This window comes from Bubalus bubalis, chromosome 1 (assembly GCF_019923935.1).
Source record: "Bubalus bubalis isolate 160015118507 breed Murrah chromosome 1, NDDB_SH_1, whole genome shotgun sequence".
NCBI lineage: Eukaryota > Metazoa > Chordata > Mammalia > Artiodactyla > Bovidae > Bubalus > Bubalus bubalis.
This window is the reverse complement of record NC_059157.1, coordinates 166960555-166986015: the sequence shown is the minus strand read 5'-3', so window position 1 is coordinate 166986015 and position 25461 is coordinate 166960555. Positions and strand designations below refer to the sequence as shown.

Genomic DNA, 25461 nt, shown 5'->3' with positions numbered 1-25461 from the left:
CGTTTTCTGAATGGTGAGCTTTAAGCCAACTTTTTCACTCTCCTCTTTCACTTTCATCAAGAGGCTTTTTAGTTCCTCTTCACTTTCTGCCATAAGGGTGGTGTCATCTGCATATCTGAGGTTATTGATATTTCTCCCAGCAATCTTGATTCCAGCTTGTGCTTCTTCAAGCCCAGCATTTCTCATTTTGTAGTCTGCATATAAGTTAAATAAGCAGGGTGACAATATACAGCCTTGACGTACTCCTTTTCCCATTTGGAACCAGTCTGCTGTTCCATGTCCAGTTCTAACTGTTGCTTCCTGACCTGAATACAAATTTCTCAAGAGGCAGGTCAGGTGGTCTGGTATTCCCATCTCTTCCAGAATTTTCCACAGTTTATTGTGATCCATACAGTCAAAGGCTTTGGCATAGTCAATAAAGCAGAAATAGATGTTTTTCTGGAACTCTCTTGCTTTTTCGATGATCCAGCAGATGTTGACAATTTGATCTCTGGTTCCTCTGCCTTTTCTAAAACCAGCTTGAACATCTGGAAGTTCACATATTGCTGAAGTCTGGCTTGGAGAAATTTTAGCATTACTTTACTAGCGTGCGAGATGAGCGCAAATATGCAATAGTTTGAGCATTCTTTGGCATTGCCTTTCTTTGGGATTGGAATGAAAACGGACCTTTTCCAGTCCTGTGGCCACTGCTGAGTTTCCAGATTTGCTGGCATATTGAGTTCAGCACTTTCACAGCATCATCTTTCAGGATTTTAAATAGCTCAACTGGAATTCCATCACCTCCACTAGCTTTGTTCATAGTGATGCTTTCTAAGGCCAACTTGATGTCCACTGGAGAAGGGAATGGCAAACCATTTCAGTATTCTTGCCTTGAGAACCCCATGAACAGTATGAAAAGGAAAAATGATAGGATACTGAAAGAGGAACTCCCCAGGTCAGTAGGTGCCCAATATCCTTCTGGAGATCAGTGGAGAAATAACTCCAGAAAGAATGAAGGGATGGAGCCAAAGCAAAAACAATACCCAGTTTTGGATGTGACTAGTGATAGAAACCGGAGAAGGCAATGGTACCCCACTCCAGTACTCTTGCCTGGAAAATCCCATGGATGGAGGAGGAACCTGGTAGGCTGCAGTCCATGGGGTCGCAAAGAGTCGGACACGACTGAAGTGACGCAGCAGCAGCAGTGATAGAAGCAAGGACCAACCTTAGGAGGGCAGAAACCAAAAGGAAGAAAGAATTCAGCCTTGAAGCCTGGGAAAAGGAGACCTCAAACACAATAAGTTTAAAAAAAAAATAATGAAAAGGCAGAGAAATACTATACAAATGAAGGAACAAATTAGAAACACAGAAGTCCAAAGAGATGAAGAGGAAATAGGCAAACTACCTGAAAAATAATTCAGAATAACGATAGTAAAAATGATCAAAAAACTTTGAAAACAAATGGAATAAATGAAGAATCAATTAAAAAGACAGAGAAGAATTAAAGGATAAACACACAGAGACAAACAACATAATGGCTGAAATTTAAAATACTCTAGAAGTAATCAATAGCAGAATATCTGAAGCAGAAGAACAAATCAGTGAACTGGAAGATAAAATATTGGAAATAACGTCTGAAGAGCAGAATACAGTAAAAATAATGAAAATAACTGAGAATAGTCCCAGAGACCACTGGGACAATATCAAATGCACCAACATTTGAATTATAAGGGTCGCAGAAGAAGAAGAGGAAAAAAAAAAAGGGTATGAGAAAATTTTTGAAGAGATTATAGTTGAAAAATTCCCCAACATGGAAAGGGAAATAGTCAATCAAATCCAAGAGACACCAAAAGTCCCTTACAGGATAAACCCAAGGAGAAACATGCCAAGACACATACTAACCAAACTAACAAAGACTAAACACAAAGAAACAATATTAAAAGCAGAAGGGAGAAGCAAGTAACATACAAGGGAAACCCCATACACTTAACAGCTGATCTCTCAGCAGAAACTCTGCAGGCCAGAAGGGAATGGCAGGATATATTTGAAGTACTGAAAGGGAAAAATATACAACCAAGATTACTGTACCCAGCAAAGATCTCATTCAAAATTGATGGAGAAATAAAAAGTTTTCAGACAAGCAAAAGTTAAGAGAATTCAGTACCACCAAACCAGCTTTACCACAAATGTTAAAGGGACTTATATAGTCAAGAGATACAAGACAAGAAAAAAGATCTACAAAATTAACCCAAACAATTAAGAAAATGGCAATAGGAACATATATATCAATAATTACTTTAAATGTAAATGGATTAAATGCTCCAACTAAAAGTCACAGACTGGCTGAATGGATACAAAACCAAAACCCATATATGCTGTCTACAAGAAACCCACTTCAGACCTCAAGACACATAGACTGAAGGTGAGAGGATGGAAAAATATATTCTATGCAAATGGGAATCAAAAGAAAGCTGGAGTAGCAATCCTCATATCAGACAAAAGAATAAAGAATATTACAAGAAATAAGGAAGGACACTACATGATGATCAAGGGATCAAGCCAACAGGAAAACATAGCAATTGTAAATATCTATGCATCCAACATAGGAGCACCTCAATATATAAGACAAATACTAACAGACAGAAAAGGAGAAATTGTCAGTAACATAATAATAGTAAGAGATTTTAACACACCACTTGCACCAATTATCAGATCATCACAACATAAAATTAATAAGGAAACACAAGTCTTAAATTATGCATTAGATGAGATGGATCTCATTGATACCTATTGATATTCAGGACATTCCATCCAAATGCAGATGAATACACCTTCTTGTCAAGTACACATGGAACATTCTCCAGGTGGGACCACATCTTGGATCATGAATCAAACCTCAGTATATTTAAGAAAATTGAAATCATATCAAGCATCTTCTCTGACCACAGCTCTATGAGACTAGATGGCAATTGCAAGAAAAAAGCTGTAAGAAACACAAACAAATGGAGATTAAACCACACATTTCTAAATAACCAACAGATTACTGAAGAAATCAAAAGGGAAATCACAAAATTTCTAGAAATAAATGACAATGAAAACATGACAACTCAAAATCTATGGGATGCAGAAAAAGCAATTCTAAGAGGGAAATTTATAGCACTACAATCCTACCTCAAGAAATAAGAAAAATATTGAATATACAATCTAAATTTATACCTAAAACAACTGGAGAAAGAAGAACAAAAAAACCCCCAAAATTAGTAGAAGGAAAGAAATCATAAAGAGCCAAGTAGAAATAAGTGAAAAACAAATGAAAGAAAGAATAGTAAAGATTAATCAAACTAAAAGCTGGTAATTTGAGAAGATAAACAAAGTTGACAAACCTTTATTTAGCCAGACTCATCAAGAAAAAGAGAGAAGAATCAAATCAACAAAATTAGAAATGAAAAATGAGTGGTTACAACAAACAATGTAGAAATACAAAGGATTATAAGAGACTATTATGAACAGCTATGTGGCAATAGCATGGATAACCTGGAAGAAATGGACAGATTCTTAGAAAAGTTCAATCTTCCAAGACTAAACCAGGAAGAAATAGAAATTATGAACAACCAATACAAGAACTGAAATTTAAGCTGTTATCTAAAATGTCCCAAAAGACAAAAGTCCAGGACCCGATGGTATCAGAGGATAATTCTGTCAAACATTTAGAGAAGAGCTAATGCCTACCCTTCTAAAACTCTTTCAAAAAGTTGCAGAGGAAGGAACACTTCCAAACTCATTCTACGATGCCACCATTACCCTGATACCAAAACCAGAAAAAGACAACACAAAAAAAGAAAACTACAGGCCAATATCACTGATAAACATATATGCACAAATCCTCAACAAAATTTCAGCGCACAGAATTCAGCAAATTCTGATGCAACACATCAAAAAGCTCATACACCATGATCAAGTTTGGTTTATTCCAGGAATGCAAGGATTCTTCAGTATACAGAAATAAATAAACGTGACACACCATATTAAAAGTTCAGTTCAATTTAGTCGCTCAGTTGTGTCCGACTCTTTGTGACCCCATGAACTGCAGCACGCCAGGCCTCCCTGTCCATCACCAACTCCCGGAGTCCACCCAAACCCATGTCCATTGAGTCAGCGATACCATCCAACCATCTCATCCTCTGTCGTTCTCGTCTCCTCCTGCCCTCAATCTTTCCCATCATCAGGGTCTTTTCCAATGAGTCGACACTTCACATCAGGTGGCCAAAGTATTGGAGTTTCAGCTTCAATATCAGTCCTTCCAATGAACACTCAAGACTGATCTCCTTTAGGATGGACTGGTTGGACCTCATTGTAGTCCAAGGGACTCTCAAGAGTCTTTTCCAACACCACAGTTCAAAACCATCAATTCTTCTGCACTCAGGTTTGTTCACAGTCCAACTCTCACATCCATACATGACCACTGGAAAAACCGTAGCCTTGACTAGATGAATCTTTATTGGCAAAATAGTGTCTCTGCTTTTCAATATACTATCTAGGTTGGTCATAACTTTGCTTTCAAGGAGTAAGCGTCTTTTAATTTCATGGCTGTAGTCACCATCTGCAGTGATTTTGGAGCCCAAAAAAATAAAGTCTGACACTGTTTCCACTGTTTCCCCATCTATTTCCCATGAAGTGATGGAAACAGATGCCATGATCCTAGTTTTCTGAATGTTGAGCTTTAAGCCAACATTAACTCTCCTCTTTCACTTTCATCAAGAAGCTCTTTAGTTCTTCTTCACTTCTGCCATAAGGATGGTGTCATCTGCATATCTGAGGTTATTGATATTTCTCCTGGCAAACTTGATTCTAGCTTGTGCTTCCTCCAGCCCAACATTTCTCATAATGTAGTCTGCATATAAGTTAAATAACCAGGGTGACAATATACAGCCTTGATGTACTCTTTTCCCCATTTGGAGCCAGTCTGTTGTTCCATGTCCAGTTCTAACTGTTGCTTCCTAACCTGCATATAGGTTTCTCAAGAGGCAGGTCAGGTGGTCTGGTATTCCCATTTCCTTCAGGATTTTCCACAGTTTATTGTGATCCACACAGTCAATGGCTTTAGCATAGTCAATAAAGCAGAAATAAATGTTTTTCTGGAACTCTCTTGCTTTTTTGATGATCCAGCAGATGTTGGCAATTTGATCTCTGGTTCCTCTGCCTTTTCTAAAACCAGCTTGAACATCTGGAAGTTCATATTAACAAATTGAAAGACAAAAAACCACCATATGATAATCTCAATAGAAGTAGAAAAAGCTTTTGACAAAATTCTGCACCCATTTATGATTAAACTCTTCAGAAAAATGTGCATAGAAGGAACCTACCTCAACATAGTAAAGTCCATTTATGATAAGCCTATAGGAAACGTTATTCCTAATGGTGAAAAACTGAAAGCATTTGCTCTAAGATCAGGAACAAGACAAGAGTGTCCACTTTTGCCACTATTATTCAACATAGTTCTGGAAGTCCTAGCTACAGAAATCAGAGAAGAAAAGAAATAAAAGGAATCCAGTTTGGAAAAGAAGAACTAATGCTCTCACTGTTTGCAGATGACATGATATTGTATATAGAAAACCCTAAAGATAGTATCAGAAAATTACTAGAGCTAATCAGTGAATTTAGCAAAGTTGCAGGATACAAAATTAATACCCAGAAATCACTTGCATTTCTATATACTTATAATGAAAAATCAGAAAGAGAAATTAAAGAATCAATCCCATTCACCATTGCAACAAAAAAGAATTAAATATCTAAGAATAAACTTACCTAAGGGGACAAAAGAACTGTACACAGAGAATTATGAGGCACTAATGAAAGAAATCAAAGACAATGAATGTAAACAGATGGTAAGATATTCCATGTTCCTGGGTAGGAAGAATCAATACTGTGAAAATAACTATACTACAAAATGCAATCTACAGATTCAATGTGATCCCTATCAAATTACCAATGGCATTTTTCACAGAACTAGAACAAAAAATTTCACAATTCATACGGAAAAACAAAAGACCCAGAACAGCCAAAGCAGTCTTGAGAAAGAAGAATGGAGCTGGAGGAATCAACCTTCCTGACTTCAGATTATACTACAAAGCTACAGTCATCAAGACAGTATGGTACTGCACAAAAAGAGAAATATAGACCAATGGAACAATATAAAAAGCCCAGAAATAAACCCATGCACCTATGGCTACCTTATTTTTGACAAAGGAAGAAAGAATATACAATGGGGCAAAGACAGCTACTTCAATAAATGGTGCTGGGAAAACTGGAAAGCTACATGTAAAAGAATGAAATTAGAACACTTCCTAACACCACACACAAAGCTAAATTCAAAATGAATTATTAAAGTCTTAAACATAAGACCAGAAACTATAAAACTCTTAGAGGAAAACATAGGCAGAACACTCGATGACATAAATCAAAGCAAGAACCTCTATGACCCACCTCCTAGAGTAATGGAAATAAAAACAAAAGTAAAGAAGTGGGACCTGATTAAACTTAAAAGCTTTTGCACAGCAAAGGAAACTATAAGCAAGGTAAAAGACAATCCTCAGAATGGGAGAAAATAATAGCAAATGAAACAACTGACAAAGAATTAATTTCCAAAATATACAAGCAGGCTCATACAACTCAATGTCAGAAAAACAAACAGCTGAATGAAAAAGTGGGAAAAAGACCTAAACAGACATTTCTCCAAAGAAGACATACAGATGGTTAACAAACACATGAAAAGATGCTCAACATCATTTATTTTTAGAGAAATGCAAATCAAAACTACAATGAGATATCCCCTCATACTGGTCAGAATGGCTATCATCAGAAAGTCTACAAACAATAAATGCTGGAAAGGGTGTGGAGAAAAGGGAATGCTCTTGCACTGTTGGTGGGAATGTAAATTGATACAGCCATTATGGAAGACGGTATGGAGATTCCTTTAAAAACTAGGAATAAAACCACCATATGACCCACCAATCCCATTCTAGGCATATACTCTGAGAAAACCAAAATTGAAAAAGACACATGTATCCCATTGTTCATTGAAGTACTATTTACAATAGCTAGAACATGGAAGCAACCTAGATGCCTATCGACAGATGAATGTATAAAGAAGTTGTGATACATATACACAATGGAATATTACTCAGCCATAAAAAGGAATGCATTTGAGTCAGTTCTGATGAGGTGGATGAAACTAGAACCTATCATACAGAGTGAAGTGAATCAGAAAGAGAAGATAAATATCGTATTCTAACACATATATATGGAATCTAGAAGAATGGTACTGAAGAACTTATTTACAGGACAACAATGGAGAAATAGACATAGAGAATAGACTTATGGACATAAGGAGAGGGAAAGAGAGGGTGAGGTGTATGGAAAGAGTAACATGGAAACTTACATTATCATATGCAAAATAGATAGCCAACTGGAATTTGCTGTATGGCTCAGGAAACTCAAACAGGGTGTCTGTATCAACCTAGAGGAGTAGAATGGGGAGGGAGATGAGAGGGAGGTTCAAAAGGGAGGATATATGTGTATACCTATGGCTGATACATGTTGAGGTTTGACAGAAAACAACAAAATTCTTTAAAGCAATTATCCTTCAATAAAAAATAAATTAAAAAAAAAGCTATTCACTATATCACTAAGATGCTATTGCCTTTTTCATTCTTTTTTCTATGAGTGCGCAGTGGAAATTTCCAAAGTTTTGTGATATGTGGTCACTGCTCTGACAGTTAATACTGAGTGTGAGCTGTCTTTTAAAAACATCTCAGTTTTGATTTCTAATTCTAGTAAATATCACTAGATATGATCCACATAAACAAAAGCTTTTGGGATGTTAACATAATCTGCCTTCTGCTACATTTTCATATTCCTTAAATAGCAGCTCTATGTCCAATCCAGACTTTATAGTTAGGTTAAGTGGGAGAGACAGGGAGCAATATGCTTACTCCATCTCACCAAGATCTGGAATCTTTGGTTCTTTTTTGAATTCTCCTATTCTTTTTATATTTTACTGAATATGTGTATATATGTTCATTTATATATGAATATTTGATTCCAGCTTGTGCTTCCTCCAGCCCAGCATTTCTCATGATGTACTCTGCATATAAGTTAAATAAGCAGGGTGACAATATACAGCCTTGACGTACCCCTTTTCCTATCTGGAACCAGTCTGTTGTTCCATGTCCAGTTCTAACTGTTGCTTCCTGACCTGCATACAGGTTTCTCAAGAGGCAGGTCAGGTGCTCTGGTATTCCCATCTCTTTCAGAATTTTCCACAGTTTATTGTGATCCACACAGTCAAAGGCTTTGGCATAGTCAATAAAGCAGAAATAGATGTTTTTCTGGAATTCTCTTGCTTTTTCCATGAGCCAGCAGATGGGGCAATTTGGTCTCAGGTTCCTCTGCCTTTTCTAAAACCAGCTTGAACATCTAGAAGTTCATGGTTCACGTATTGCTAAAGCCTGGCTTAGAGAATTTTGAGCATTTCTTTACTAGTGTGTGAGATGAGTGCAATTGTGCAGTAGTTTGGGCATTCTTTGGCATTGCCTTTCTTTGATATTGGAATGAAAACTGACCTTTTCCAGTCCTGTGGCCACTGCTGAGTTTTCCAAATTTGCTGGCATATTGAGTGCAGCACTTTCACAGCAGCATCTTCCAGGATTTTAAATAGCTCAACTGGAATTCCATCACCTCCACAAGCTTTGTTCATAGTGATGCTTTCTAAGGCCCACTTGACTTCACATTCCAGGATGCTCGCTCTAGGTCAGTGATCACACCATCATGATTATCTGGGTCATGAAGATCTTTTTTGTACACTTCTTCTGTGTATTCTTGCCACCTCTTGTTAATATCTTCTGCATGTGTTAGGTCCATACCATTTCTGTCCTTTATTGAGCCCATCTTTGATGAAATGTTCCCTTGGTATCTCTAATTTTCTTGAAGAGATCTCTAGTCTTTCCCATTCTATTGTTTTCCTCTATTTCTTTGCACTGGTCACTGAGGAAAGCTTTCTTATCTCTCCTTGCTATTCTTTGGAACTCTGCATTCAAATGGGTATATCTTTCCTTTTCTCCTTTGCTTTTTGCTTCCCTTCTTTTCACAGCTATTTGTAAGGCCTCCTGAGACAGCCATTTTGCTTTTTTTGCATTTATTTTTCTTGGGGATGGTCTTGATCCCTGTCTCATGTACAATGTCATGAACCTCTATCCAGAGTTCCTCAGGCACTCTGTCTGTCAGATCTAGTCCCTTAAATCTATTTCTCACTTCCACTGTATAATCATAAGGGATTTGATTTAAGTCATACCTGAATGGTGTATGGTTTTCTCCACTTTCTTCAATTTCAGTCTGAATTTGGCAATAAGGAGTTCATGATCTGAGCCACAGTCAGCTCCGGTCTTGTTTTTGCTGACTGTATAGAGCTCTCCATCTTTGGCTGCAAAGAATATAATCAACCTGATTTTGGTGTTGACCATCTGGGTTTGGGTGGACACTGGGAGTTGGTGATGGACAGGGAGGCCTGGTGTGCTGCAGTTAGTTCATGGGGTCACAAAGAGTCGGACACAAATGAGCAACTGAACTGAACTGATATATGAATATTATTAACTTTGTATCATGTGATGTCTTTAACCAGGATTAATTACAATTATAGATATGTTAAATATTAATATTCAACATTTGTAGGCAATTGTACTCTGATAATCATTTTTTCATATGCAAATTACATAAAAAGAGAGAATAGATAGAGGGAATCTACTGGACTGGTTCAATATTTCAAATTTGTTTCCCAATAAATATCATATTTCTTAAGCAGTATTTCTATAATGTTCCTTAATGTAAATGTTAATTTAAATCCATATATGAAAAATGATATCTATGAGCTCCAAAACTGAAAAAAAAATGCAATGCAATTTATATATACATTATTTTTTAAAAAATTGTAAATATGTGATATTCAGCCTTAGGTATCAACTAGATGTCAAAGTAAATGAACTCGCAGAATTCTCTTTCAGGGCTGAGATTTTAATAATTTCAGAGTAACTGTGGAATGCTAACAGCAGATGCAGATAGAAATAATATGAACTTCATAGTTTTCTCCTAATGTCTTACTCTTATAAGTTTCCAGACATATTAGGTTCTTGGTTCTAGTTAAGTGAAGCAGAACCTTATAAAGATTAAGAGATTAGAAATACTGTAAAGGAAATAATCTGTAAATTTTTGTAAATAAAATAACAGCTGAGCACTTACTACATGCCAAACCTAAGTTTAAGTGCTAAGTTGATTATAAAAATTTAATTCCTTGCATTTTAGTTAAATTTTACCACAGTTTGACAGATGATGGATGTTTGTAGAAAGTTAAGGAATGGGACCACAGCAGGTAGAATTGAGGCCAGGCAGTCTACCTTCAGGACCAGCATTCTTAAATATTATATTTTTCTTATTGGCTCAAATGACATCAGATATATCCATTTATAAGACCTGCAAGGTCAACTTTTCCTTGTTTTACTAAGGAAATTAGCCATGATTCCAGAGTATAATTATTGATTTAATTGGATATGGCATGTGTTTATTTGAAAATCTCAGGTGCAACAGAATGTAAAATAACCCCTCTTTCATAATATCAGTTAGAGTGAGTAATTTCTATGTGAGACAGATGTCCACCATCTCGGCATAGGGCTTTGCCTTTTCCTTTACCACAAGGGGAATGTGACATAGGAAAGGAATGGAAAGACTGAGGTCAGATCAGTCAGCGGATGCCATAATTTCTGCTGTGGCCTGAGCAACTAGATGGCATCATCAGTGCTTCTCCACCCTCATTCTAAAAAAAAAAAAAAAAAAAGGAAGTTGAAGACCTGATACATACATGAGTACACACTCATGCACATATATGTATAGATGTATGTATATCTATTCCATCTATATGGAGAAGGTCAGTTTTCATTGCAATCTCAAAGAAAGGCAATACCAAAGAATGTTCAAACTACCAGACAACTGCACTCATTTCACATACTAGCAAAGTAATGCTCAAAATCCTTCAGGCTAGGCTTCAGCAGCACTTAACCAAGAACTTCCAGAGGTACAAGCTGGATTTAGAAAAGGCAGAGGAACCAGAGATCAAATTGCCAACATCTGTTGGACCGTAGAAAAAGCAAGAGAATTCCAGAAAAACATCAACTTCTGCTTCGTTGACTGCACTAAAGACTTTGACTATGTGGATCACAGCAAACTGTGGAAAATTCTTAAAGAGATGGGAATAGCAGACCACCTTACCTGCCTCCTGAGAAACTTTTATGCAGGTCAAGAAGCAACAGTTAAAACCAGACATGACAATGACTGGTTCCAAATTGGGAAAGGAGTATGTAAAGGCTGTATATTGTCACCTTCTTATTTAACTGCTGTGCAGAGTACATCACATGAAGTGCTGAACTAGATGAATCACAAGCTGGAATCAAGATTACCGAGAGAAATATCAACTACCTCATATAGGCAGATGATACCATTTTAATGGCCTAAAGTAAAGAGGAACTAAAGAGTCTCTTGACAAACGTGACAGAGAATGAAAAAGCTGGCTTAAAACTCAACATTCAAAAAATGAAGACTATGGTATTCAGTCCCATCACTTCATGACAAGTAGATGGGGAAAACATGGAAACAGTGTCAGATTTCATTTTCTTGGACTCCAAAATCACTGTGAATGGTGACTGTAGCCACGAAATTAAAAGATGCTTGCTCCTTGGAAGAAAAACTATAAAACACCTAGACAGTGTATTAAAAAACAGAGACATTACTTTGCTGACTAAGGTCTTTATAATCAAAGCTGTGGTTTTTCCAATAGTCATATATTATATTATGTGAGTTATATACATATATATGCAGGTGAGAATTGGACCATAAAAAAGACTGTGTACCAAAGAATTGATGCTTTTGAACTGTGGTACTGGATAAGACTCTTGAGAGTCCCTTGGACAGCAAGGATATCAAACCAGTCAATCCTAAACAAAACCAACCTTGAATATTCATTGGAAGGACTGGTGCTGAAGCTGAAATTCCAGTACTTTGGCCACCTGATGCAAAAAACTGACTCACTGGAAAAGACCCTGATACTGGGAAAGATTGAAGGCAGGAGGAGAAAGGGACATCAGGGGGTGATGACATCAGGTTGGATGGCATCACTGACTTGATGGACATGAGTTTGAGCAAACTCAGGGAGATAGTGAAGGACGGGGAATCCTGGTGTGCTGCAGTTCATGGGGTTGCAGAGTCAGACATAACTTAGTGACTTAACAACTAATATATATGTGTACATATATATATATATATATATATATCTCCACTATTACATAATCCAATAATAAATCTGTGGGATCTGTTCCATTTATATTGTAGGGAGTGAATATAATGAAAATTTGGTGCATATTTCTGAGTCAGAAGCTAAGATTGACTTTCATTTGGTAGCTATTTATCAGACTTCTTTTATCTCATCAGGAACTGTGCCTTGCACTAGGGAATAAAAATTGAAAGGGGCTCTCTGTTCTTCTCTGAAAGTAGTGCAGAACCTAGTGACTAGGACACACAAGTAGTATGTCTATAATGACTGTGCAAGCATCTAAGTCACGTCAGTTGTTTCCAACTCTTTGAGACCCTATAGACTGTCGCCTACCAGGCTTCTCTGTCCTTCAGTATCTTCCTCAGTTTGCTCAAACTTATGTCCATGGGATTCTCCAAGCAAGAATACTGGAGTGGGTTGCCATTTCCTTCTCCAGAGAATCTTTCCCACTCAAGAATCAAACCCGGGTCTCCTGCATTGCAGGCAGATTCTTTACTGACTGAGCTACCTAAGTGGAATTAATGACTTTAGATCATTATTGAGTATTATTACCTATAATCAATATTATTAGGTAAATATTGAGCCTATGATATAAACTATTTCCTTACGAAAAATTAGGGCTGAACTTCTTGGTGCTGAATCAAATCCTAGAGTCTCTCAGGTCATCCTTTGTAACTATAGAATTAGGAATATGGAAAAAGAACATGTTCTCTCCTAGTTCCTAGTAACTATAATACATACACATACATGCACCCACATACAAATGATGCACAATAGTACATAGACAGTCCTCTACGTGACTTTGTGGATTTTCCCCGGTAGACACAAAACACTGGCAGGTGCTCTAGTTGGCTATCTCCTATCGATGATCAGAGCACGCCATGCTCATTGGGGACATTATGCTTTCGATGGTATATTCTCCAATTAATACCTTTGCTTACCCTCTATTTTTGCCTTTTCATACTGTTCATGAGGTTCTCAAGGCAAGAATACTGAATTGGTTTGCCATTCCCTTCTCCAGTGGACAATTTTGACAGAGCTCTCCCCTATGACCTGACTGTCTTGGGTGGCCCTACACTCATGGCTCATGGTTTCATTGAATTAGACAAGGCTGTAGTCAATGTGATTATTTTGATTAGTTTTCTGTGACTGTGGTTTTCATTTTGTCTGTCCTCTGCTGGATAATGATAAGAGGCTTATGGGAGCTTCCTGATGGGAGAGACTGACTGAGGGGGAATTTGGGTCTTGTTCTGATGGGCAAGGCCATGCTCAGTAAATCCTTAATCCAATTTTCTGTTGATGGGTGGTTCTGTGTTCCCTCCCTATTGTTTGACCTGAGGCCAAACTATGGTGGAGGTAATGAAGATAGTGGCAACCTCCTTCAAAAGGTCCCATGCAGGCATTGCTGCATTCAGTTACCCTGACCTTGTACTAGGCCACCTCTGACCAGTGTCTCCACAGACTCATGCCTCTGCCAGAGACTCCTGGACACTCACTGGCAAGTCTGGGTCAAGATTACTGGGTGGAATATCTTGACCAAATCTTTCCTCTGGTGCTGGGAACGATTGAAGGGGATGACAGAGGACGAGAAGATTAGATGGCATCACCGACTTGATGGACATGAGTTTGAGTAAGCTCTGGGAGATGGCAATAGACAGGGAAGCCTGGTTGCTGCAGTCCAAGGAGTCACAAAGAGTCAGACACGACTGGGTGACTGAACTGACTACCCTCTATTTTTTAAAAAAGATGTATTTTAGAGTCATGAAGTGGACACTTTGCCAATGCCTGACTTATTCTCTTTTTCTCCTAAACCCATACTCTTATTGTTCTTTATGTCTAAAGAATCCTAATTTTAGTGTTCTGTACATATGGCCATACATTTCATCATGAAAATATACTCACCAACATGAAGACATTGCTGACTGAAAGTGTAAGTAATTGCAGCTTAGTGCCAGGAGGGCAGCTTGGAATGCTCTTGACCATCTTGCAGACTCCTCACTCCTGACTTTCCAAGACATTTGTCATTTATGATTATAGCTGTATTCAGCTCATCAGTAGTTCCTATATAGAGTTTGGGAGGTTGTGCAGTTTGACTTCTTCACACGACTGAAACTCTCTCTATATCTGACCTCGAAGCCTTTAAGCTGAAAGATGAACTATCTCACTATTTTGAGAGGTTGTAAAATTCTATTTATGCTGAAGCTCTTTCTTATACAAAGAAAAATCTCTCTATGTGTAATCATTGCGTTAGTGTGAGTCACTCAGTCTTGTCCAACTCTTTGCAACCCCATGGACTATAGCCACTAGGCTCCTCTGTCCATGGAATTCTCCAGGCAAGAATACTGGAGTGGGTTGCCATGCCCTTCTCCAATGAGTAATCATTGGTCCTTGTTCAACCCTTTGGAGGAATAATAATGATAATATTATCTAGCATTTTTATAGTGTTTAGAGTGTGGCAGAACATATTTTAAGAGCTTAACGTGTTGTGACTTAACTCTTATAACACCTCTATGAGAATTATATAATTATGGTATCTGTTTTATAGCTAAGAAATCTGTGATATTATAGATATGAGGCATAAAGCTGAAGCTCCAAAACTGACCCATCAAAGAAGGGAGAAAAAAAAACTGAAAAAAACACTTGTGAAGTTTCCAGTCCACAGGGGAAAGCTCAGTAAAAGACGGAGATGTAATCACTGGAGTACAGAACACTTTCCATTCTCCCCCATGTCACCATCACAGTACAAAATCCCTATTTACAATATTCCTTTTATCTCGTATATCATGCCCAGCTATCAGGATAAATTACAATGCATACCAAAAGTCAAAAAACACATTTGAAGAGACGAGCATCAGAAATAGATATGGAAGGGGTATTGGAATTACCACTAGGAATTTAAAACAACTCTGATTAAAATGCTAAGGTCTCTAATGGATAAAGTAGACAGCGTGCAAACATAGGAGAGGAAGGTAACAAAGTGATGGAAACCTTAAGAAAGAACCAAAAGGAAATTCTGTAGATCAAAAACATTGCGACGGAAATGAAGAATGTCTTTGATGAGCTTATTAGTAGGCTAGACACAGCTGAAGATATAACCTGAGGATGTCTCAATAGGAAGCTCCAAAACTGAAAAGCAAGCAGATCAAAGACTAGAAAAAAAAAAAAAAAGAATTCAGGGACTGTGGGAAAAATACAAAAGTGTAACATAAAATGAATGATGCTAAAGCTGAAACTCCAGTACTTTGACCACCTCATGCGAAGAGTTGACTCATTGGAAAAGACTCTGATGCTGGGAGGGATTGGGAGCAGGAGGAGAAGGGGACGACAGAGGATGAGATGGCTGGATGGCATCACTGACTCAATGGACGTGAGTCTGAGTGAACTCCGGGAGTTGGTGATGGACAGGGAGGCCTTGCGTGCTGCAATTCATGGGGTTGCAAACAGTCGGACACGACTGAGTGACTGAACTGAAATGTAATATGAATACCAGAAGAAAGATAAAGAGATGAACAAACAGAAGAAATGTTTGAAATAATAATAACTGAGAATTTTCTCATATTGTCAGACACCCACCCACAGGTTCAGAGCGCTTAGCAAACATGAGGCAGGAAAAAAATGAGGAGGGAAAAAAAAAAAAAACCTACCCTAGCATATTATTTTTAAGCTACATAAAATCAAAGAGTAAAAAAGATTGTGAAAGGAGCCAGGGGAAAACACCATACCTATTGAAAAACAAAGATCAGAATAATATCTGACTTCTGTTTGGAAACCATGCAAGCAAGAAGAGAGTGGAGTGAAATATTTAGTGAGAGAAAAAACCAATAACCTGGAATTTTGTATAGATGAAATTATTCTTCAAAAGTTATAAACAAATAGGTCATTTTCATTAATTTTTCTTGTATATGATAAATCCATTAACCTAGAGACAGCAGTCTGTTTTGATTGGAAATAAAGTATTCTCTTCGCTCCATTTAATTTCTGCTTCTGGAATTTATGTTGTGTGTAACTTGACGTGGATTTATGTGTTCCTCAGGAATTACCTTTGCTCTCTGTACTTTGTGTTAATCTGACTTCTGGGATTATTCTTTAAAATATCTTTTATTGTATCGTGTTATCTTTCTACCGAATTCAATCTATTGTTCCAGTGTCTCCATCATACTTTAAAGGGTGGTTATCATACTTTTCAACTTTATTAAAACTTTTCCTCATCAGAGTGTTCCTTTTTCTCTCCTGCCTGTTCCAGAAATAAATCTGCAACATTCCTTCAAATCTCATTGAGATTACCAATGAAGACATTTGTTGCAAGTCCTAGTGTTTTTCATAAATTTGCAGCTTTCCATGTATCATGAGTCTTCTCTTTGTAAATATTTAATGAGAGCATATTCTTCTAGTATTTAAACTTATATGGGTTCTACAGATAAAGTGTGGGTTTCTGCTCAGATCTTCTTTGTGTAGTTGAAGAAGGAAGGAACTGTTCAGATAAGCTGTAGTTTTACTTTGCTTACCCAGAGATCTTGAGTTCTATCCGAAGAAGGAGGAGGATTAGGGGAGATTGGGAGGAGGAAGGGGAAAGTGAAAGCCAGATATAGCTCTCACAGGGATAACGTTAGTCCTTTTAGCCTCATTTTGGGTTGACTGTGGCATTACAGCTGGCTTGGAAAGCCTCCCTTCTCTAACTGGCATAACTAATGCCACTAGAATCCAGCTGTGCAAATACCTCACTGTATCTGGCATGCTGTCTGTACCAGCTATAAACTGAATGTTAGTGCCTGGTTACACCTCATCATTGGATGTGACAACTGGTGAGTTATTTAGGCTGGTGAAAGGTGGTCTAGCCGTGACTCCTCCTCCAGCTCCTCTGCCATCCTTAGGAGCTAGTGGTGCTGGAGTTCTGCTGTGGATAAAAGAGAATCTCCCCTAAGCTCTTTATTTCCTAAACACACTTTTCCTTCCCATGAGGTAAATGGTGGGTTGCACATCTCTCACAAGATTCAGTTTTCCCTACGAAACAGTGTATAAAAATTGCACTAACTTTCTGACAGGAAGAAAACTCAGTTTCCAGCATAGGTATATATGTATTTTACCAAAGATTATCATATGCTTTAGCTCTTTAAAGATGTGAAAGGGAAAGTGAGGTAAATGTGTAAAGTTCAGAATATCATGTGAACTGACTGTTCACAGTTTGTTTAAAAACAAAAACCAAACATTCAAAGAACTATATCAGCAATGTTTTATTTTAGTTATTTAATTGTTGGCAAAAATAATCTAATAGACCATTATAAACATTTATAGTCAGACAGAATATATATGTTCTATTTAATTAACACTTGAGTGATCTGAAAACTACTACATTCCATGAATGAAAGAATATAGAACAGAAGCTAATTATTCCATATATAAATAATTACTTCAAAATATTATAGTATCCCAGTTTTAGAGTGAGTGAATCTCTAAGTGTGTCCTTCTTTGGTACACAATCATTCTTTTATTCATGAAAAATCATCAAAATTTGGTAATTTATAGTATTGTCAATATAAAAATGTTAATAGCTGCAGATTATAGAAGTTAAACGTAGTGTGATTTTCTGAACAAAAAAATACACTTGATAATATGAATATTGAGTATTATTTGAGCATAATTATAAAAATAAACACTGAAAATTATGTTCATTTTGAACTTTTTTGAATATATCATTTTTGCAAAATAACAGTTGTTACATAGGAAATAACTAGATTTAATAAAATAATGTATGTTTATATTAGTATTACTTTAAAAAGACTTTAATTAATTTTGCTGTACATATTGAAAACAAAGCAGAAACTCTAGTTTAAAGCAATTCATCGTAGGAAGTTATGTTTAAATGTAAAAATTTCTATATCCTTTCTCCAAAATGCACTATGAAAAAGAAAATGTATAAAAACATTTATAAGTAAGTGATATAGAAAATAGACTCTTTAATTTGAAAAGTAAAATCATTAATCCTGAAGCTTCAGGTATCCTAGTATAATTTACACATGCTGTAATAAGTCATTTACATAAAGAAAAAATCCACCCAATTTTTTTTTACATAGTCCCAATCGATATACGGACTTCAGATTTTCTGAGACTTTCATGAATGTACTACCACACTCCTGCTCTCTGTTCACCTCTAGTCATTTCAAAGAACATGAAGTCCTAGAGAAAAACAAAATATAGAAATGAGTTTTCAGCACCAAGCAGAGATCAGCTCTCAGATGCATAAATGCTAAGGGATCTGATGAAACACAATAACATACTTGCTAAACAAGAAAAATCAACTGTAATAGGTAGATCCAGGAAAAATTGATAGCTTCAACTTTCCAGTTTAATGTCAATTAAATCCTACAATTCTGTTAACTTATTGATACCTGCATGAACTTAAGTAATGATCAGGTAATTTCTGTAAGTTTCACTTTTTTTTCATGTTTCTTAGAATGTTCCTCTTTCAATATTTCTTCCTCAACTTTTTGAACTTCTCTAGTAATATAACTTGTGTTGTGACTGTACATGGAGTTCCATGTACAATCTTTAGATTGTTTCAGGAGAATGACAGCCATCTTAGACTTGGAATAACATCTTAGAATTTTGGGGCCCAATTTTATGACTTCTCTTCCAAGCCTGTCTCTCTGTTCCTCAGTTTGTCTTACTCCATCAGTTTCTAACCAAATCTTCATCCCTATGACTTCTAAATTGTATGGATTTTAGTTCTCTCACATCTGTCATTTTCCTTTATCCCTTTATAAAGGAATAACTGAATCTTTATAACCATTCACTTGCAGTTGCACTAATACAGTTCATCATCAGGATTTATCATTCTAAAATTTGGATTTATAATTATTTATATTTATACGTAGCTTAAAACTAACCAGTTGATGAAACAATTTTTAGTATCTTCCCAAGGTCTATAAGAAGTTGCCCAATCTACCCTATATTCACTTAATAACCCCACTCCAGTATTCTGGGCTGGAGAATTCCATGGACTGTATAGTCCATGGGGTCACAAAGAGTTGGACATGACTGAGGGACTTTCACTTCATAACCCCACCACCACCATCCAATCCCATATCTCATCTAACCAGACATCCCAGACTACTCTCTCTGCCCTGTACACATCATATCTTTGGTTATGGTGTGTAAATCATTGGTTAAACAGTTCCCCAAGATTAAGATTACAGTTTTCTCCTCATGTGAAATAAACATTTGTTGAAAGCACAGTTTTTAAACAGAATTGTAGTTATCTTTAAAATTTTATATAGAAAATATTGTCCCAAATTAGATAGAATAGCATAATAAAGTTCCAGTGACTACTCACCCAGCTTAGTTCACCAATTAATCCACCCCTTATGTCCCCCTGGCTTCATCTCCCTTATTTAAAAGCAAATCTGTGATAAATAACCATATCATTTCATACTGAAATACTTCAGTATATACCCTTAATAAATATGGACTGTTTTGTTTTTGCATAACCATAATAACAACATCATTTTAAAAACCTTAATAATTCATTAATATCATCAAATAGCCAGTGTTCTCAAATGCATGAGGGTCTTGTAAATGTCTTTTTATACTGGTTTGTTTAAATCAGTATCCAAACAGAGTCTACAAACTATATTAAACTGATATTTCTCTTTTCATTTTTATCTTCCTGATATTTATTTGTTGAAGTAACTGAATCCTTTTCTGTATGTTCTCTCACTTTTTAGTGTTTTTTGGTTTTGTTTTTTTTTTCTGATTGCTTCTGCATGTCAGTGTTTAAGATATTAATCTAGTGGCTCCAAACCTCACTTGCATTGCAATCATATGACAGCTTGAACATTTGATGGCTTGGTTCCATCTCCAGATTTAGTTTACTGGATCTGGGTAGTCTTGACATAGGGAGTGCAAAAGCTACCCAGGTGTTTCTACTGTGCAGCTAAGGTGGAAAACCACTGCTCTGTCCCCAGAGACCTTGACATTGGCCACATAAGGAATCATCTGGGGAGCTACACAAACTTTTAATGGTGTGCTTCTGATTTAGTTAAACTGGGGTATGGCTTACTACTAAAAACTTCCTAGCTAATTTAATGTGAAGACAAGTTCAGAATCAATGCTGTATTCCATACATTTCCTCTCAATTGATAGTTCCATCCAAGACTTGATCAAATGTAGATTCTTATTGCAGTTGGTATTTCTGTATTAGATGGTTTAATAATGAATAAGGAAGAAATTTCCTTGTTTCACTGAGACTTATTTCATTTAAACACACTAGAAGATTCAAACTCTTCTCCAAAGTATCAATTTGGGGTTTTTTTTGGTTATTGGTGGTGGTGCTGGCTTTTTTTTTTTAACCACTAAAACCAGAACTTCTCCTTAACATATAACATCCTTTTGTTACAGTGTGAAACTACACAGACCCTCCAGAGAGACGCTAGTCACCTGTGAACCAAGAGTAGCAGAAGAAAATGGAATTTCAGAGCTAAGATTAAACAGGACCACTTTCAATAAAACCTACAAATTTAAGGTCATTTACATATATAAAATTTAAAAAATTATTTCAGAATAAAACTACAGAAACCATCTGTACCCTAGATTGGCAGGAGTAAACTTACAATGAGGAAACATGCGCCGAGCATCACAGCTTTCATTTTCACATCAAGGTCTAACGGGAACTGGATGCCAAAGTTATCAACATCTGTAAATAACTCTTTAATAAGGCCAGTCCAGTGCTTGGAAATCTTGCCAACCACATACTTATCATCAAGAGATTTAACCTAAATTGAAAAAAGAAAAAGGACAAAAACTTCTAGCAAACTAATAAAGCTACTTTCCAAGTAGAAGTAAAATTAAACCAATATTAAAATTATATGCCATTCATAACTGTGAACATTATATCACTCAGTAGATGCAGGTAGATTCCTATGTTTACTTACGGATTCATTTTAAAAACTTTATTTGCTACAGAGAACTAATATGAAAGTAGTTTAGCTGAAATAGTTAACATTTTCTATTCTCCTTTAAGATATACAGTAATAAATTAGTTGAATCTATCCAAAATAAAATTCAAGCAGAAAAGATACAACTATGAAATGATTATTTGAATGAAATTTCTAGAAGCCATCTGGTGGGGGGAGCGGGTAGTAAATGAAACTCTAATCTGACTTCAGCTTTAAGATTAGCACAGAAAGTTGACATAGGTCGAGTGTTTAAAGGTGATGGAAGGACTCAGGAAAACATAAACTGCTAAGAGGCTGGAAAAGAGGACTGGTAGTTTTGAGTGAAGTAAAGTAACCAATAAGTAATTTGATGGGATGCCCCAGGTCAAGGCTTGGGTTAAGACTGGACAACAGAATGGGACTGAACAATAAAAGAAGAAGGATGTATGAAACAAAAGGACTCCAAAGTAAAGTTTTTCTAATTTTTCTAATTTTCTATCTGAGTAAAGCTCAGGCCCATGATAAAGAATGGAACAGCTTGTAGCCAGTGGAATGAACCTCACAAAGTGGACATTTGGGGGCTGAATGTAGCCCACACTCGCCAGGGTATTTATAGGCAGGGCTGCATCAGAACAGGAAGAGAAGTGTGCTTTTCAAATGTACACAAGGTACCACACATGCTGGTAACAACATTTGAAGCCCTATCTTAGGTTGAAACCAGCTACATAAATGTGGGGAGATTAAAAACAGTTGACTCATTTTATTTGGATGTAGATAGTTAAGTTCTTTAAAAACCTGAAATAAACTTCTACTATGAATGCTGTGATAGCCTGGATTACTGTTCATCAAATAGTCATTTCAGTGTCCTCCCTCTGAAATCCAGTATACTTCCCTGCACGCTGAAATTAAGACTTGGCCATGTTCCTTGTTTAACCAATGGAGGGTTAGTGGATGTGACACCAGCAGAGATCTTGGCCTTGGTCCTGCTCTTCACTGATCAGCCACTAAAAAACCATGATCCAGGCAGCTGCTGTTGATGCAACTCCAGAGTGAACATACCTGGAGCAGACCTGAGGCCAACTTACAGCCTAAATCAGGGCCATCTGTCTAAGCCTAGGTATATATCCTCCAGACACAGCTGACCTTGAGATCCATAAGCATGAGAATAAATTCCTGTTTTCTTAAGCCAATGAGTTTTAGGGGCTGTTTGTTATGCTACGATGGCAAAATAGACTAATACAAATTCCCTATTGCACACTTACATGTTTCATCTGTTAATAGCTGTCATCTAAACATCTATACCTTACATTTTATTTTTAATTTGAATATTTTTGATTTTTGAAAAAATTTTAAATTAAATATACAAAAAATAATTTATCAGCCACCACAATCCTACTACTAGACTTATAAGATATTAAGATTTCCTTTTTTTTTGTTCCTACAGAAAGAAATTTAAAAATTCACCAAAAATTTATGTAAGAATATGTAAATTTTTAATGGAAAGGAACAGAAAAGTATATACGGATATACAACTGGAAAGTCAATAGGACTAGATGATTTTTAACTAAATTCTAAAAAAAAAATCTTAAAAACAAAAACCTAAATAATAAAATGATTTCAATTTCTAGAAATAATAAACTTATATTACTATTATGTTGATTAACTTATAAATTTAATATAAATAACTGATAAACTATTCTAAAAAGAAATCTATAGGTTCATCATAAGGGGGCCAGCCCTGCTCAGTTTTAGAATTTGTCCCTTCTGTGGAAATTGTCCAGTTTAACAGATTTTATGCTTATACAAGAGAATTATGTTATCAAGATTAAGTTTTATAGTTGCTTGACTTTTAAGCATTTGCATCCAATTAATTTGGGCTGTAAGTCTGGGCCCCATTTGTTGAAAATTGCTGAAATGAAGTTCTTTGAGGTAGTAAATACACAGATAAATCATGATTTCTAGTTACTTTAACACAAAGATAAAGGACAGATCATAGAGAAGCATGGTAGGGTTGTACCTAATATATTATTGTTAAAATTCTCTCTGTGTAATTGGGCTTTTTGTAGGAACTCAAAGGTGCCAGAGATTCTGAAGAGGGCCTAGAGCACTGATAGCCTGTGTTTCAGACTAAGGAAAGACCATATGCTTTGGAAACCAGACATTAATGACAAGGTTAATGTTTTACTCCAAAGGGATAATATACAGTGCCTCTTCACAGAAACCACCATGTTTAAATGTTAGATGCTTTGTTTATATTTATTTGACTACAAATCTCTGCTTCTCTTTTCCACTTAGCATAATCAGCCCTAACACTTAATCAGAGCAATAACCATCTCTCTGACCAAAGATAAATGTATGAGCACACTGAGTCCCTCTTGGAATATCAGGACGTAAATATTCATTTAATATATTTGTAACATCCTCCCAGCTTATTTTATTAACTAGGAAAGCAAAACCTATAACCATTATCACACGTCTTACCTCAAAATCAATATCTGCACAACAGCTGCAGATGACACATGGACCAGAGATTCTTAGCACATCCTCTCGCCTCTCATTTTGAATTGTAAACTTCGGCAGGCAAGGGTGCCAGGTCTGAGTAACGTAACCTACTGGGACACCAGGAGGAGCCTGGATTTCTATCTACAAAAGCAAAAGAATATATAAATCGTTTGTCAGACACTGTTCTAAGCACCAGTTAACTCACTCTATGTTCTTATCAGGTTGTAACTATTATCCCTATTTATACAGTAAGTAAGGGGAGGAACAGAGAGGTAAATTAACTTGTATCAGATTCCCCAGCTGCAAAGTGGAAGAGATGAGACACCAACTCAGGGAGGCTGCATGCCCAGTATCTACTCTGAAGTACTGCTCTGTCAGTCTCGTATATTTTTCAATTTCCATACTTATGAAAAATGTCTAAATTATTAAAAGCTATTTTTTAAACTCCTTTAAAAATAGGAGTTTAGATGTATGGACCAGAGAAGGCAATGGCAACCCACTCCAGTACTCTTGCCTGGAAAATCCCATGGATGGAGGAGCCTGGTAGGCTGCAGTCCATGGGGTCGCTAGGAGTCGGACACGACTGAGCGACTTCACTTTCACTTTTCACTTTCATGCATTGGAGAAGGAAATGGCAACCCACTCCAGTGTTCTTGCCTGGAGAATCCCAGGGACGGAGAGCCTGGTGGGCTGCCATCTATGGGGTCGCACAGAGTCGGATACGACTGAAGCGACTTAGCAGCAGCAGCAGCAGCAGCAGATGTATAGACAGAGCCCAGATCACTGGAGCAATCTTCAAATAAGGTCAGTAGTGCCAGCATGGAAAGAAGATGGGGCCTGGAATCTTGAAGCTGAACCTCAACTCTGCAACCTTGAGAGCATCTTGGCATGTTCATCTGTAACTGAGGACTTCCTAGATCTGTTTATTAAGGCCAATTATATGCTAACATGCTCTATAAATTGTAAATCATATTCTATCAAACTCTGTTTTACCTCAGCTATTCTTGAATATTATTATATCTAAACTAATTGACATGGAAAACAAAATAATTCAGTGTGAACAACTTCAGTTATCCTTTCAAAATCAGTGCAGTATTAGACATCAAATTTCCATGTGCTTGTAGTTCTGTCTGTCCTGCTCTCACAGCTACCCGTGAGGACGACTGAGCAACCCAAGCAGCACTGGTCTCAGGCCGGTGGAGATACAGGAAAGATCAACTTCCTATAAACACTCTGTGCCCTGGTGTCCCCCCCAAGATCCATGTTCTCTGTCATAGGGCTGTCAAGTGCTATGGAAAAGACACCTGATCTTTATGGGCCTGAAGGTGCTCACAACTTGCACTATTCTGTAATAGGAATTACAGGAACTCAAATATACTACTCTTTCAAATGGAGAACTGAAAAACATAGGAATTGAAATTTCTCAGAGGGAGCCTCCCCTAGGGTAGCTCCCTGTGTGTACATTCATGATCAGTCACGTCTGACTCTGCGTGTCCCTAGACTGTAGTCCACCAGGTTCCTCTGTCCATGGGATTTTTCAGGCAAGAATACTGGAGTGGGTTGCCATTTCCTATTCCAGGGCATCTTCCCAACCTAGGGACTGAACCTGCATCTCTTGGGTCTCTTCCACTGGTAGGCAGATTCTTTACCACTAAGCCACCTGTGCTAAGTCGCTTCAGT

The 25461-nt window shown here is 36.9% G+C and overlaps 1 protein-coding gene across 8 annotated transcripts in view; it reads right to left on the bottom strand.

Moving 5' to 3' along the window:
- Positions 1-17565: 17565 nt before the first annotated feature.
- LOC102389096 (phospholipid scramblase 2) overlaps positions 17566-25461 on the bottom strand; it is a 28128-nt gene continuing 20232 nt past the window's right edge. For all 8 annotated transcript variants that reach the window (XM_045166324.1, XM_045166325.1, XM_045166322.1 and 5 more), the window contains 3 exons: positions 23761-23922; positions 20956-21117; positions 17566-18523 (listed from right to left, as the gene is read on the bottom strand). In XM_045166324.1, coding sequence (XP_045022259.1) covers positions 18470-18523; positions 20956-21117; positions 23761-23922 — 378 coding nt within the window. In that variant the 3' untranslated portion in view covers positions 17566-18469. The remainder of the gene's footprint in view (positions 18524-20955; positions 21118-23760; positions 23923-25461) is intronic.